This window comes from Hyaena hyaena, unplaced genomic scaffold (assembly GCF_003009895.1).
Source record: "Hyaena hyaena isolate Hyena2069 unplaced genomic scaffold, ASM300989v1 scaffold_104, whole genome shotgun sequence".
NCBI classification, from domain to species: Eukaryota; Metazoa; Chordata; class Mammalia; order Carnivora; family Hyaenidae; genus Hyaena; species Hyaena hyaena.
Genome location: NW_024080736.1, coordinates 979,548 through 992,901, shown reverse-complemented (window position 1 = coordinate 992,901; position 13,354 = coordinate 979,548). Strand labels below are relative to the sequence as shown.

Here is a 13,354-nt window from a genome sequence, read left to right as displayed (position 1 = left end):
TCAATGACCAAATGGCTGGACTAGTGACCCCCAACCTCGGCTGAGCACGATTCTAGTTTTGCAGGTCTGGCCAGACCTCAATCGGTTGATTTACTCATATCCCACACGGTGGGTGCCTGGTACATAGCCAGGTTTGCAAAATGACAGGTTTAGAACCAGCTCACTGGGCCATGCATGCGTCCCTTCCATTCCGCCCAGAGCCATGTGTCCTTTTACTCTTCAATTAACACTGGAATTCGTCTTTCTTTGGCATCAGACTCTCACCGTAGATAACAACCTAAAGAACTTAATTCAGTGGTTTTCTTTCCCCAGCTCCCCATGTTCCCCTCCTGCCGAGCATCTCTAACAGAAATTCGGTTTCCATTGCTCCCTGACCTCTGTTCCAAAAAAAGACAGAGGAAGGCGCTGCCAGGGGGAGAGGAAAAAGCATGTTTTCTTGTGGGAAGCAGAAGCGAGATATAACATCTTTTGAGGTCTGGAAATCAGAAAGTGGCTCTGATTTGTCTGGAGGCTGCCGACAAAGGTGTGTCCCAGCAGGTCTCTGTTACCTCGTGGGTAGCAATTCCGTGTCTTAAGTCCCCACCACAGAATTACATGCACACGGAGGTGCAGGGCTCCGGGGAGGGCCTCTACACGCACCTGTAAATGATTCCTCTTTTATGAAGAAAGAACAATCCAATGGAGATCTCTGCTGCATAAAATCTGCAAAAGGAAATGCGCGTCAGATCTCTGGTTTGCTCCTTGGATTCCCAAGTGTTTCGTACCCTCCAGCTCGGGCATCATCGAGGTACCAGAATGTTACAAGATCCCCAGGACGATCAGAGATCAGCACGTCTTAACACACGACTAACTCTTTGCCCTTCCCTCTGCCATTTCATCGCTCCAACCTCCCCAAGGCATTTTACAGCAACTAAGTCAATGAGACAAGTTTATTACCTGTCTGGAAACCAGAACTTCTTGTCTGAGGCCGGTGGACAGATAATTTACTGCTTAAACGAAATTTCAAATACAATCTTTTAGAGAGTGGCTGCTAGACTGTTTTGTGTCAGGGGGTTGGCAATATGATTTCACTTTAACTCAACACTACTGACCACGGTAGTGCAGAGAAGACTGCCATTTTCCTAGTCATGGATGGTGCCCAGTGAGGCACCCAAGAGCTGGTGAACTCACCCCCCCCCCCCCAAATCACCCCTAAGTGCTGGGATAAATGTGACACACAACTGTGATTCACACTTGAGTTGACCCTTTTAAATAATTCATGACAAACTGAGAGTAAATGCTGAAGGAGGTTTTAAAATTTGCAGAGCATTTAGGAATCTTTGAAGTCTGAGAAGCCATAAGACTGTGCCTGTGCAAACATCACACCCAGGAGGCTTAAAATATACACGATGCCTACGTGAGCTGAGAGCGACCTCTCTAATGATAAGGATCGATCTCTTACTGGGGGTGGGCGTGGGGGGCACCCCTAAGGTCGGGCAGAAGGGCAGAATGGGAGAGGGAAATGAAATGGGATTCCAGGCGACTTTTACATTATCTTTCGTGCTTTCCTGTATTTTGAAAATAAAAACTTTCCAAGAACTCAAATACAATGTTAAGGGCACCGGAAGGGACCCCTTAACGTTACCTTGTAACCTAAGGCCTCTATTCTGCTACTTGCTTTTTCCAGCTCTGTGTTATCAAGCTCTGCTTTACAACCCAAGCATTTTAACGCTTTATAACTACCAGAGTGAGAGAGGAGAAAAAGACAGGCATTTCTGAAAACTGACAAGCAAAAAATAAAAACAGAAACAAACAAACAAAATCCCCCTTCCGCAGTTTTAGAAGCTTGTCATCAAAGAATTCTCTCTTCTGCCTTCGGTTCATCTTCCCCGAAACAGATCAACCAACCCGCAGGGGCCAAACCCTCTTTAGATTTAGCTTGTAGACTGAACGTGGGCCAGAATCCAATTAACATTTGCTAACGTGATTAATCAGGGCACGTGCCCACTATGGGTCCTCGCGGAGGGAAATGAAACAGCTGTTTGTATAGATTTGCTTCTGCTGAGTGTCCTGTGAGCTCCTGGCCCCTGGAAACTGGTTTGATCTTTCAGGTACTGAAGTCCCCCCTCAAAGGGGCAATTCTGTCTCCCCCGGAGCCTGTGTCTCTTCCCCACACTGCTGACGCCTGCGGCCCTGATGATGCCCTCCAAACTGAGCTCCAGATTCTCCTCTAAATCCTTGGTGGCTGTCCCCTCCCAAACCGAAGATGAGGTATCACCCGAAGAGGTTTCTCTGTCCTACACCCAATTCTGCTTTTCTTCCTCCAGACTCTTTCTCAAAGACCCTTACCCCTCTTTGGATGCAAGATCAAGACCGAATTAAAGCTCCATTGTCTCTCCTCCACACAGATTTCCACCAATCCCCTTGCAGGAGCCTCCACTCTCCCTCCACACTTCCTTCCGCTCTTGATCGGGGGGGGGGGGTGGGGTTCTGTGAAAACTTACCTGATGGTATCAAGCCCCCCTGAAGCCCCCCAACAGCCTTCTGTGGCCCTCAGGCAGGTCTTCCACCAGGCCCATCGCCTGGCGTTCCCCACAGCCCCAATCTCAAGCCATCTTCTGCCCCACTGGCTTGGGTGAGAACATTCCCTGAAGATGCTCTTTCCTCACTCTCCTCTTCATCAGGGCTTGCGTGGTGTCAGTGCTGCCTCTAAAGTTGACGGCCACACATTACAATTTTTGAGAGACTTCTCCCACCCCAGGTTGGGCAGTGAACTCCCCAAGGGCAAGGAGAGCCTTTCACACTCCCAGTGCCTGGTGCATTGTGGATCTGCCATAACTGTTCAATAACAAGTGGGTGACTCGATCCGTGAGGGTGGAATTGGGTAACAGGGGGACACACTAGCATCTCCAATTTACCAGAAGTAGGATAAACCACTCCTTTGGAAGCACATAGATGGATCCAGCCAAGATGTCTGCCCCCTGGGAGGTCTCAGTGCTCAGCTCCAAAGTGGACAAAGCCTCACCCTCCATGCTTGAAGTAGCTTCAGTTCCCTTGTGCTGTCTAAATTACAGGACTTAACAAAATAATACTCACACTGCTTGTGGTTCCTTAAACTTCCCTACTTGCTGAATGTGGTACATCAGGTCTCCACCGTTGACGTATTCCATGACAAAGTACAGTCGATCCTGAAGACCAAGGTTCAAGACGTGAGTAAGGCTTGGCCACCAGCCGACAGGCTGCCTTCTCTCTTTCTAGACCATGCTTGGCTTTCTCGTTAGTTGGTAAACTGTGGGCTACACTGGCAGGGCTGCTCGGTGGAGCCCTTCAACATTTTTCTTCCCTGATAAAAAATACGTAAGGAACTCTATTGCACGGGGGCCTTGGGAAGTATAAAGTCATTATGTAACCGGGAAATACTGGCTCTCTGTCAACATGTCTCCCCCTTTCTGGTTCCGTATGCTCCCAATTATAGTAATGGCCTCACACCCTCTTACCCTTCCTCCTGCACACATAATACACGTTTAACGGATCGCGTGAAGAATCCATATGGGCCAATTATTTACTTGGTAACCGGTGTTTCAGGTTTGCAGTGTCTGGGGGGCAAGCCACAGTGAGGTAGTCATGTCACTGGATGCTTCTGAGAACAAATCTCATGAGCTGGGTTGGGCTCCTGAATTATAAATGCTCAATGATACTGTGCAGGAGGAAACTATAAACGGAGAGGCTAACCAAATGTTCTTTTGCATCCATAACAGGCCCAAATATTGTTTTTTATTTTCTGTCACTGGCATGCTAAGTGCCAGCCCTGTGGAGGGCGTACATCACAGAACTCGATGAATCTGCATATTTATTAAAATTTTTTAAAATGTTTTTATTTATTTCTGAGAGAGAGAGAGAGAAAGACAGACAGACAGACAGCATGAGCAGGGGAGGGTCAGAGAGAGAGGGAGATACAGAATCTGAAGCAGGATCCAGGCTCTGAGCTAGTTGTCAGCACAGAGCCCGATGCGGGGCTTGAACACACAAACCGCGAGATCATGACCTGAGCCAAAGTCCGACGCTTAACCGACTGAGCCACCCAGGCGCCCCTGAATCTGCATATTTATGAGGACCCTGCAGCGGGGCAGATGGGGAAGCTGGTGTGGAAGGGCACAGCACACCCGGGTGAGAGTCGACCCCGGCTTCCGTCTACACATCACCACCAGCTCACGGAGGTTATGAAACATTCAAGTGCCACACAGGGAGGGACAGAATGATGCAGTGGCTGCTGACAGCCAGGAAACAGCTCCAGAAGCTTCTATCTCTAGCTTTCCTGTTATGAATTTGAAGTCCATCTTTATTTCCCTGTTTTGTGGCTTTCCGGAGCTTAAACAGTGTTCCCAGTGTCCTGAGGAGGGGGACAGGACCAGGGCTGAGATTCAGGGACGCGGATCCCTGTCTGGCATATGGCGCTTCCCTCCTTGGCTGCTGCTGGGAGACGAAGGCTGGCTGTGCCGCCAGCTCCAGGCTGACACATGGTGGCCGGCGCCGGCTCTGTAGCCTGCTGCCCACCCTGCCACCGTGTGGGTCCACTGTCATTTGAGGTTCTAAAACCAAAAAGCATTGAGGGGCACCTCCCAAGAGATTTTAAAGAGAGACATTAAGACAGAAAGTCATTTTCTGGCCAGAAGAAAGTTGAAAATAATCATACTCATAACAGTAAGAATTATAGCCACTGATTACTGAGTCATATTTTAAAATGGGCAGCCACTGAGGAGTAGAAAGCCTGCCTTTGGGAGTGCTGATGCACAGGGGCCCGTGGACCCCAATGTTTGCAGCAGCACTTTCAACAATAGCCAAATTATGGAAAGAGCCTAAGTGTCTATCAGCTGATGAATAGATAAAGAAGATGTAGCTTATATACACAATCGAATACTACCTGGCAATGAGAAAGAATGAAATCCTGCCATTTGCAGCAACATGGATGGACCTTGAGGGTGTTATGCTGAGTGAAATAAGTCAGGCAGAGAAGGACAGATATCATGTTTTCACTCATACGTGGATCTTGAGACACTTAACAGAAGTCCATGGGGGAAGGGGGAAAAAAACCAGATACAAACAGAGAAGGAGGGAGGCAAACACAAGAGACTCTTAAATACAGAGAACAAACTGAGGGATGATGGGGGGGGGTGGGAGAGAGGGGAAAATGGGTGATGGGCACTGAGGAGGGCGCTTGTTGGGATGAGCACTGGGTGTTGTATGTAAGCCAATCTGACAATAAATTATATTAAGGAAAAAAACCCAGAAAGCCTGTCTTTGGTGCCATCAGAAAGTATGAACTTCTTGCACGTACTTGTAAGCTCCAGCCAGCGCCCTGGCCCCACAACGGGCTGATCAGTGCTTTAGGACTTATTTTATTCTCTTTTTAATTTTACTGTAAGACAGGGCTGGGCACACTTTCTGTAAAGGGCTGGACAGTAAATACTTGGGGCTCCATGTGTGTCCTGTAACTACTCGACTCCACCTCCACAGCATGAGAGCCACCGTGGACAATGGGAAAATGAAGGATCGTGGCCGTGTGCCAAGAAAACAATTCTTGGACACTGCAATGTGAATTCCGTCTAATGACACATGTCACAAAATATCATTCTTTGTGGGGTTTGTTTTTTTTCCCTCTCTAACCTTTCTTAGGGCTCCTGGGCTGTACAAAACAGACCAGACGGCCACCTCCCTGCTGTGTGCAAGAAATGAGAACGCACTCTTTAGGGAGATCAAGTCTCCTAATGCTCCCAGTGCCTGGCAACTGATCAGTAGTCTTAAAAAGCCAGGACCGTGAGTTAGTTTATTGGTTTTGTGTCCCTAGGTCTTAGCACATTGCCTGGTAGAACAAAAACCTTTGATACAAATGTTTGCTGAAGTCCATAGAGTTAATGCCACGCCTCTCAGGAGGGCACATCCCAGAGAGGGGACACCCCAAATCTACCGGTGGTGTAACAAGGAGAGACCGTCCCCCAGGTCAGGCCTTTCTTCAGCTTCTCCACTGGAGTAAGGCTGATGCAGATGCTTAGAGTTAGAACACTCTGGTCCACGCGTCGCCCTCGAGGGCACACGCCGTGCGCTATGCCTCAGGTCTGCACTCCCGGCGTCCTTACCACTGTCTGGAAGCAGGAATGTAGCTGTGTCAGGAACGGGGGCTTGTCAAGCAAGGCCAGGACTCGCTTCTCCACCATGGTGCACTCCACATCATCGTCCTGAATCACCACGTCCTTCTTCAGGATTTTGATGGCGTACAGTTCTTCTGTCCCCTTCCTGTCGGCGAGCATCACCTGGGAGCAGACGGAAGGCGACCTGAAAACCCTGAAGCCTGTGTCTGGTACTGGGGGGGTCGGGGAGGAACTACTGCCTGTCAGGGTAGATTAAGTTCCTCCATCGCCGTGTAATTTAGAAGCTGTTGAGATGCGTACGCTGTGCAGGCTGTGGCCACATGAGGGCGCTGGTGTGGCTGCTAAAGGGAATATATGGGGTACTCAGCATCAGTCTTGATAACGTGCACACTTTTCAGGAGCATCCTTTGGGCAAAAGTGGGACTGACCTTTATCAGCGTCTCAGCAGTCTGGAGCCGAGACAGAAAAAGGCAGGATGGAAATCATTTCCTGGATCTATCGTGAGATTTGGGGCCAAAGAAGCCAAATGCAGTCATATAGACTGATCACTGAAGAAACTCAGCTCAGTACCGCTCACTTATTACTTTTACTTACTACAGATCAACTTTTAATTTTTTATTGTGAAAATTATTCATTCAACTAACCTATTTTGGAGTACCTGCTCTGTTCTCAACCCTGAAACGGTAACACACAGTGAACCCTTACAGTGAACCCTCTGTAGCTTTTTTTAAAAGCTTATCGGGGCACCTGGGTGGCTTAGTCGGTTAAGCGTCCGACTTTTGCTTAGGTCATGATCTCGCGGTTCGTGGGTTCGAGCCCCGCGTCGGGCTCTGTGCTGACTGCCAGCTCAGAGCCTGGAGCCTATTTCAGAGTCTGTGACTCCCTCTCTCTCTCTGACCCTCCCCTGCTCACACTCTCTCTCTTTCCTAGAAATAAATTTAAAAAAAAAGCTTATTTATTTATTTTGAAAGGTGGGGAAGGGCAGAGAGAGAGGGAGAGAGAAAGAATCCCAGGTGCTGTCAGTGCAGAGCCCGACACAGGGCGTAAAATCATGAGCCGTGAGATCGCGAGCTGAGCTGAAGTTGGATGCTTACCCGACTGAGTCACCCAGGCGCCCCCCTCTCTGTAGCTTTTTGGATACATTTGTTTTTAATGACACAAAGTGGGGGAACCTCTGAGAATCATGTACACAGAGCAGGGAAATCTCGAGGGCTGCTCTGGAAACCTCAGGAAGCGCAGGATGGATCCCAGCATTCTCTGCAAAAAAGCCCCTCCGTCTCCCAGACAACTGACCTCTTACCTTTCCAAAACTCCCCTTCCCCAGCACCATGAGGAAATTGAAGTCTGTGAGTTTCACTCTGTCAAGGTTGTTGGAAGGTTGTCTTCGGTCTTCTGAAGGACTGATGACTTTGTTACCAGCAGGGCCAAGCTTGGCTTTCTAAACAACAAGGGCACACAGGTGAAAACAATGGGTCATGTTTCCCCCCCCAGGAAAAAGAGTCACAGGATGCACTTAACAAAGCTGATGGGCGGTGGGAGGTGGGATGGGGGCAAGAAAAGAAATCACAGGGTGATGAAATACCCATTCAGAATTCGGTGGCTATATACTTACCCTAAGGGCAACATTTGCAAAGTATCAAAAAAAAATTGCCCTTCCCCATTAAGAAACAACCCTTTACACAGGTCACCCAAGAATCAAGTCGTGGGATTCTGCTGATCTTCGTTCTAGGGTGTAAAAGTCAACTTCCGGGGGGCAAGTGCCTCACAATGGCTAACGTGATAAAAGAAAGAAACTGCGCTGATACTTTGCTTCTTTGTAGATTTTCCAATGTAAGATTCATTTGCATAAAGGAAACTTGGACCCAAGGAAAAAAAGGAGGATAGTGTCCCCTGGAGAGAAACCTCTTAAATGGCAAGCGGTGGGGATAATTTATTGCTACTTTAAAAGGCACAGTAAGAACATAGGGTGTGTGAGAGAAGAACTCAGGAAAAGAAACAGGGACGTGTAGGAGAACGTGGCTTCACAGAAAACACACAGCGGCACCCTTTGAACCTCAACAACCCTTGGTCAGGGACCCGGCAGGTAAGCTGGACTCCTGCTACCCAAAGGTGCTGGAGGGGCCGCACCCTCATTACTCTGCCTGAAGAGTTAGAGACTCAGGTCAAAGGCGGAGGGGAGAGAGAGGACTCTGCAGAAAAAAATAGGCTATTGGGATCACATGGGAAGATCCCCACAGTCAGCAAAGAAGCCCGTGGAAGAATCTCTTGACAAACTCTGTGAGTGGGACACCTGCCTGATGGTGAGAGAACCAGGTACGGACATGTCGGCTGCTGAGAAGGCCGGGGTCCTGCGGTTTGGCTGAACAGCCAAAGCCACAGCCCTGAGCCCAAGGGCAAAGACTGTTGTTCTGGCTACATTCTCAACGATAAGGTGCACTGCACCACCCCCCTCCGGCCCCCTCAGCCCCAGGGCAGCAGACACCTGCGGATATTCTGGGTTTTACTGTGTGACCAAAACACTGTCAGCAGCAGCTCTGAGCTCTTGGAGGAGAGGAAGCCGGGGAATCTGACATGTTTTCTTTCGCAGCAAAGAAGGCTCTCCAGGAACTGGAGCTACAGCATCCCTTCATCCCACAGTTACTGAGCGAGTACCTCACACCAGGCCCCGTGGAAGGGGTCCTGCGTGTGTGGAACGAGCCCCGCACAGCCGTCTCTGGAGCCCTAGGCCTCAGCACAGTGCTCGGCACGCAGCATGCAACTCTACACGCTGGTCGAATAAAGAAATGAAGCCTGAATGTATCCGTCAGATGCTGTGCTGTCAGAGGACGCTCTTCCTTGATAAAAAACACATTTGTAGAGGGATCAAACCTCACGGCTTGAGCGTATATGCCCGGATGGATGCAGCACACCCGCTGAAGCTGAGACATGAAGACATGGGGGGAAAAATGGCCCTAAAGTTTTTGCTTCCAGGCTGAAAGTAGTTAACAGAGCCGTACTCCGTAGGCCGTGCCTGGTGGAAACGCATGTGAACCTGGGGGCTGCTGCACACGCTGACACTCTTGAAAGACAAGACCTGATCTGCAGTGATACATAAACTGGCCTCCCCTTTGACGGAGGATGGAAGGGATTTGTAGACAGATCTGTGAGAAAGAGCCAGGACAGAGCCGCGAGGGTTACATCAGGAACCCCTGTCCCTGGCCCTTTCAATTGCAGGACCAGCCCTGTCCTTTGGAAGCCGGGGTGCAGGGGTGGTTCTGGGGGTCCCAAACAGACCAGTTCGACCACTCGCCGCTGACAAAATCCAAAGGCAGACAAATGAGTTGGAGATGCAAAAAGCAAGGAATTTATTGCAGTGAGGCCAGCACCAGAAGACAGCGGACTAGCGTCTCAAAGGCTTATCTCCAGGTGCTGAAAACACTTCCGGATTTGTGTCAGGAGAGTGTGGGGCAGAGGCCGGTGGGTACACGCAGGTGGGCAGTGAAGGTCAAGTTGTTCACTGTCTTGGGGTCAATTGCGCGGGGTCTTGCTGGCTCGGGGCAGTCCTGATTGCTTGAGAGAGGGCAGTTTCGGTCCCCATCACGGGATGCTTTGCCCGCAGGGCCTGAGTTAGAAATGCTGGAAAGAAGAACTTAGTCAATTAGAGAGTACCGACTGAGGTCAACAAGGAGGTAGCTGACTCCCTTTTTCACTCCTAACCTCTGCCCCAGGAATGGTTCCAAAGCTGATAAGCTCTCTGGTGTGTGTCCAAGGTCGAAATGAACCATCGGGGAGTTCGCTTTTGAGAGGAGAGTAACAGTTAAGTTACTCTGTTCTGTTCTTCTGATTTATGAGAAAGAAAAGAAGTTGTCAGGAAGAGGCACAGACAGATTAATTTTATCAGGTGCTTTAAAAAAAATTGTGAAGAAACCCCGGTACAGTGGACTCGGGGCTCGGAGGGCATCTTCACCAGTGTGAGGCTGTGATCGAGCTGGTGCTGCCGGGGGATGCCCGGCTTCCATCTGAACCCCGGTGCAGTGGGGTTCTAACCAGATCTTCCGAACTCACGTGATTTCCTAGCGTCCCTGCTCCTTCTTCCTTTGATGCTTCAGCACCACAGTGTAAGCGTGGGCTGATGCAGGTGACGACCTCAAGAACGGACCCTGGGCTTTTTACACACTGCCCTTGCTGGGGGCCGTAACTGAACAAAGGCCCTGAGTTTTGTCCTATGGCCTTAGTCCAGTTACAGGGACAAGATTTTCTTCCCCAAGGGGATGTCAAAGCAACAAAAGCGTTTTTGCAGCTGAGTAGCTCAGCCCATCTGCACGGGGATCTGAGACCCTGCTCTGAAGTCGATCCGTGAGGTCTGGGAGGGACACAGACGACGAGGTCCCCTGCTGCCTGGAGGTGAAGCTGGATGGAGGAAGGACCCCGGCTTCTTTTCCTGCCAGGGCAGATTCCATTCTCAGGTCTCTCTGGCCAGAAGCAGAGTTGCGTGTCGCGGGGCAGGGGGCTGGTTTGGAAGGAGACGGGCCAGGTTCTGCCGCACTGACCGCGTTCACGGTCACGGCTGGCTAGAAAGCGGCCTGACCTGGAGGGCGAGAGATGGATTTCTCCCCAGCTCACGGCAGCCCTGAGATACGAGCTGCCAACCCAGAGTGACGTGTCTCCCACTTCCCCTTTGGAACCGGCTTCCGGGGTCATTTCCACGCGGCCGCCTGCGTGCCCGAATGGCATGGAGCCGTCCCCTCCAAGACACACCTTTCAGAGGCAGGCAATCAATCCCACGAGATCGAGAGCTCAGTGGTCTGGGCCTGACTTTGGCAAGTCCCTCTCTCAGCCTGGGTCTAATCAACGGCGCAGCTGAAGGAGGCGGCTGGTGGTTACCCGGGCAGGTGGGCAGCTGCAGGCTGGTGGGGAGGCCGGAGTGCAGGGAAGGCAGACGACTCCCCCAGAGGGTGGGCAGCCTCTGCCTCCCGATTCCTGTCCTTCCCACTCCCCGCGCCCTCACGCTGCGGGAGCACAGCCCCGCCTGCCCCAGACTGTCCTGCGATGTCCCCGACCCCTGTCCAGGCTGACATGTCCCCTTCCGCAAGGCCTCCATGGGTCTGTTCTCTCTCTCCTAGGCCCCTGAGATTCTCCCTCACAGGGCCCTGCTCCTAACAGCACGTATGGCAATGTGTAAATATTTATGGGGCTTTCAATGCCTCTCCTGGAAACACTCTACAGCTAACCTGTCAGCAGGCCATGCCAGATCCACCTGCGGATTCTGTCCAGAATCCGGCCTCTTCTTGGGGCCTCCTTTGCCACCTCTCTGTTGAGGGGGCCTCACTTTTAGCGTCCCNCCCCCCCCCCCCCCCCGCACAGTGATCTTCCTTGGTGGACATTTCTGGAGCTTCCCTGTCCTGCTACCCTGGCTTCCCATCTGATGGGCAGAAAGAGGCCGAGTTGTCACCGTTGGGGAGGAGGAGACCCTTGGCTGTCAGCTCTGACTCTGACTTTGCTCCCACGACTCCCCTGGCTCCTCTGCTCCAAGCACTCCGGCCTCCAGTCTTTGGCCACCCTTCCCATGGGGCCTTGCTATCTCGTTCACCCACCAAATCCAGCTCAAGCGTCACCTCTCCATCTTCGTGATGCCTCCTCCCTCCTGGGATGTCCAACCTGTCAGACATTGTCTCCGCCCACCTCCCCGGAGCTTTCAGCTCTGCACCTGTGCGTGGCTGAGGCTTCTGCGTGGGCCGCACCTGCGCAGCAAGCTGGATGGGCCCGCGCTGCTGTCCCAGGAAGTCGTGGCCTCCCTACAAGTTGTCTCCCTTGTGCCCCAGCGGGACTAAGCTCCAGAGGTACCACCCAGATAAGTAACACACCCTTGGCTGGGCTTCCTCCCTTCCCGGTCACATCCCTACTCCACTCCCTGCCCCAGGTCTCTTGGCATCCCTTCCCAAATGAGCTCCTTGCTCTCAAAACCCTGGGGCAGAGTAGATTTCTGAGGAACCTAAAGAAATACATGTACCTTTTTGAGGAGTCACTGGTCTTTCTCACTAGACTGTGAGGTCCTGGAAGGCAGGGACCATCATATTCGCCTTTGTATCTTTAGGGCCAAGCACTGCACTGGGCACACAGCCGTGCATTCATTGAATATCTCATCTATCTATCCATCCATCCACCCATCCACCCATCCACCTATCCATCCATCCATCCATCCATCCATCCATCCATCCATCCATCCATCCATCCATCCACCTATCCATCCATCCACCTATCCATCCATCCACCCACCCACCCACCCATCCACCCATCCATCCAAAAAGGCACATCTTCATTAAGCCCTACCAAGAGAACTTGAAGAGGCCAAATCATGAATAGTACAGTCAGCCAGACTCCAATACCAGCCAGCCAGACGCCAAATGTGAATGCAGAAAAGCAGCTGTTTCCCAGGGTGTCATTTCAGAGGGCTGTCCCTGGACAGTGTGCATGCGGATGCTCACATACAATCGGAACTCCTTCCCTCAAGCGATTGCTGGTCATTCTGGGACAGCCTCAGACAGGGGCTATGTGGGCACCCCTGCCTTTAGGGAACTCGACCACACAGTGACCACTCTAGGCCGGTTATAACGCCAGGCCAGCCGAGCTGAAGCCATGCTCGGCTTAGAGAACCCTCCAAGGGGACAGTCCTCTAACGAAGTTCTAGACAGGGATGTGCACTAGACCTAGCTGGGACCTGCCTGAACACCGACACTGAGCCTCTGGGCAGTTTCTTTCTTTGAGCTTTTAAACGGGTTGTTTGGCAACTGGGCTCCCACCGGGAGGGAGAGATCTGCCCTTCTCAGCTTGCGTAATGTTGACACAACACAGATGGTCATGAGCGGAATTCAGCCTTCACCAGGTGTGCAAAGAAAACCAATATATGTCTAGGGATAAAGCTGAAGCCAGTAGCCTTGCTGTAGAGATTTCAGCAAATCCGAGGGGGCCCCAGGATAAGCCTGCGGACATCCTTTACTCAGCAGCACAAACACACCCTGCGTGAACACGCCCCTGCTGGGATATTCTAGCAATCGGGAATTCACACCCGGAGAGTGTCTCCTGAAGCCCAGGATCCAGAGGGAGAGGAGGGCATTCACTGAGGATGGAGCCTGAAAGCACATATGAGCCCACCGGACTGTTCCTTGCTGATAAATCCCAAATCTTGCCTTCTTGCTCAGGACACGTTTTGATTCAGCTCATGGGTCCTTGTGTGTGAATTTAGAACATTC

The 13,354-nt window shown here is 51.3% G+C and overlaps 1 protein-coding gene across 1 annotated transcript in view; it reads right to left on the bottom strand.

Moving 5' to 3' along the window:
- The window catches only part of PRKCA (protein kinase C alpha), a 401,970-nt gene that overhangs the window by 51,257 nt on the left and 337,359 nt on the right, over positions 1-13,354 (bottom strand). Inside the window, exons 9-12 of the mRNA XM_039235921.1 lie at positions 7,426-7,563; positions 6,114-6,287; positions 3,076-3,167; positions 640-702 (exon numbers count right to left, since the gene is read on the bottom strand). Of these exons, the coding sequence (XP_039091852.1) occupies positions 640-702; positions 3,076-3,167; positions 6,114-6,287; positions 7,426-7,563 (467 nt within the window). The remainder of the gene's footprint in view (positions 1-639; positions 703-3,075; positions 3,168-6,113; positions 6,288-7,425; positions 7,564-13,354) is intronic.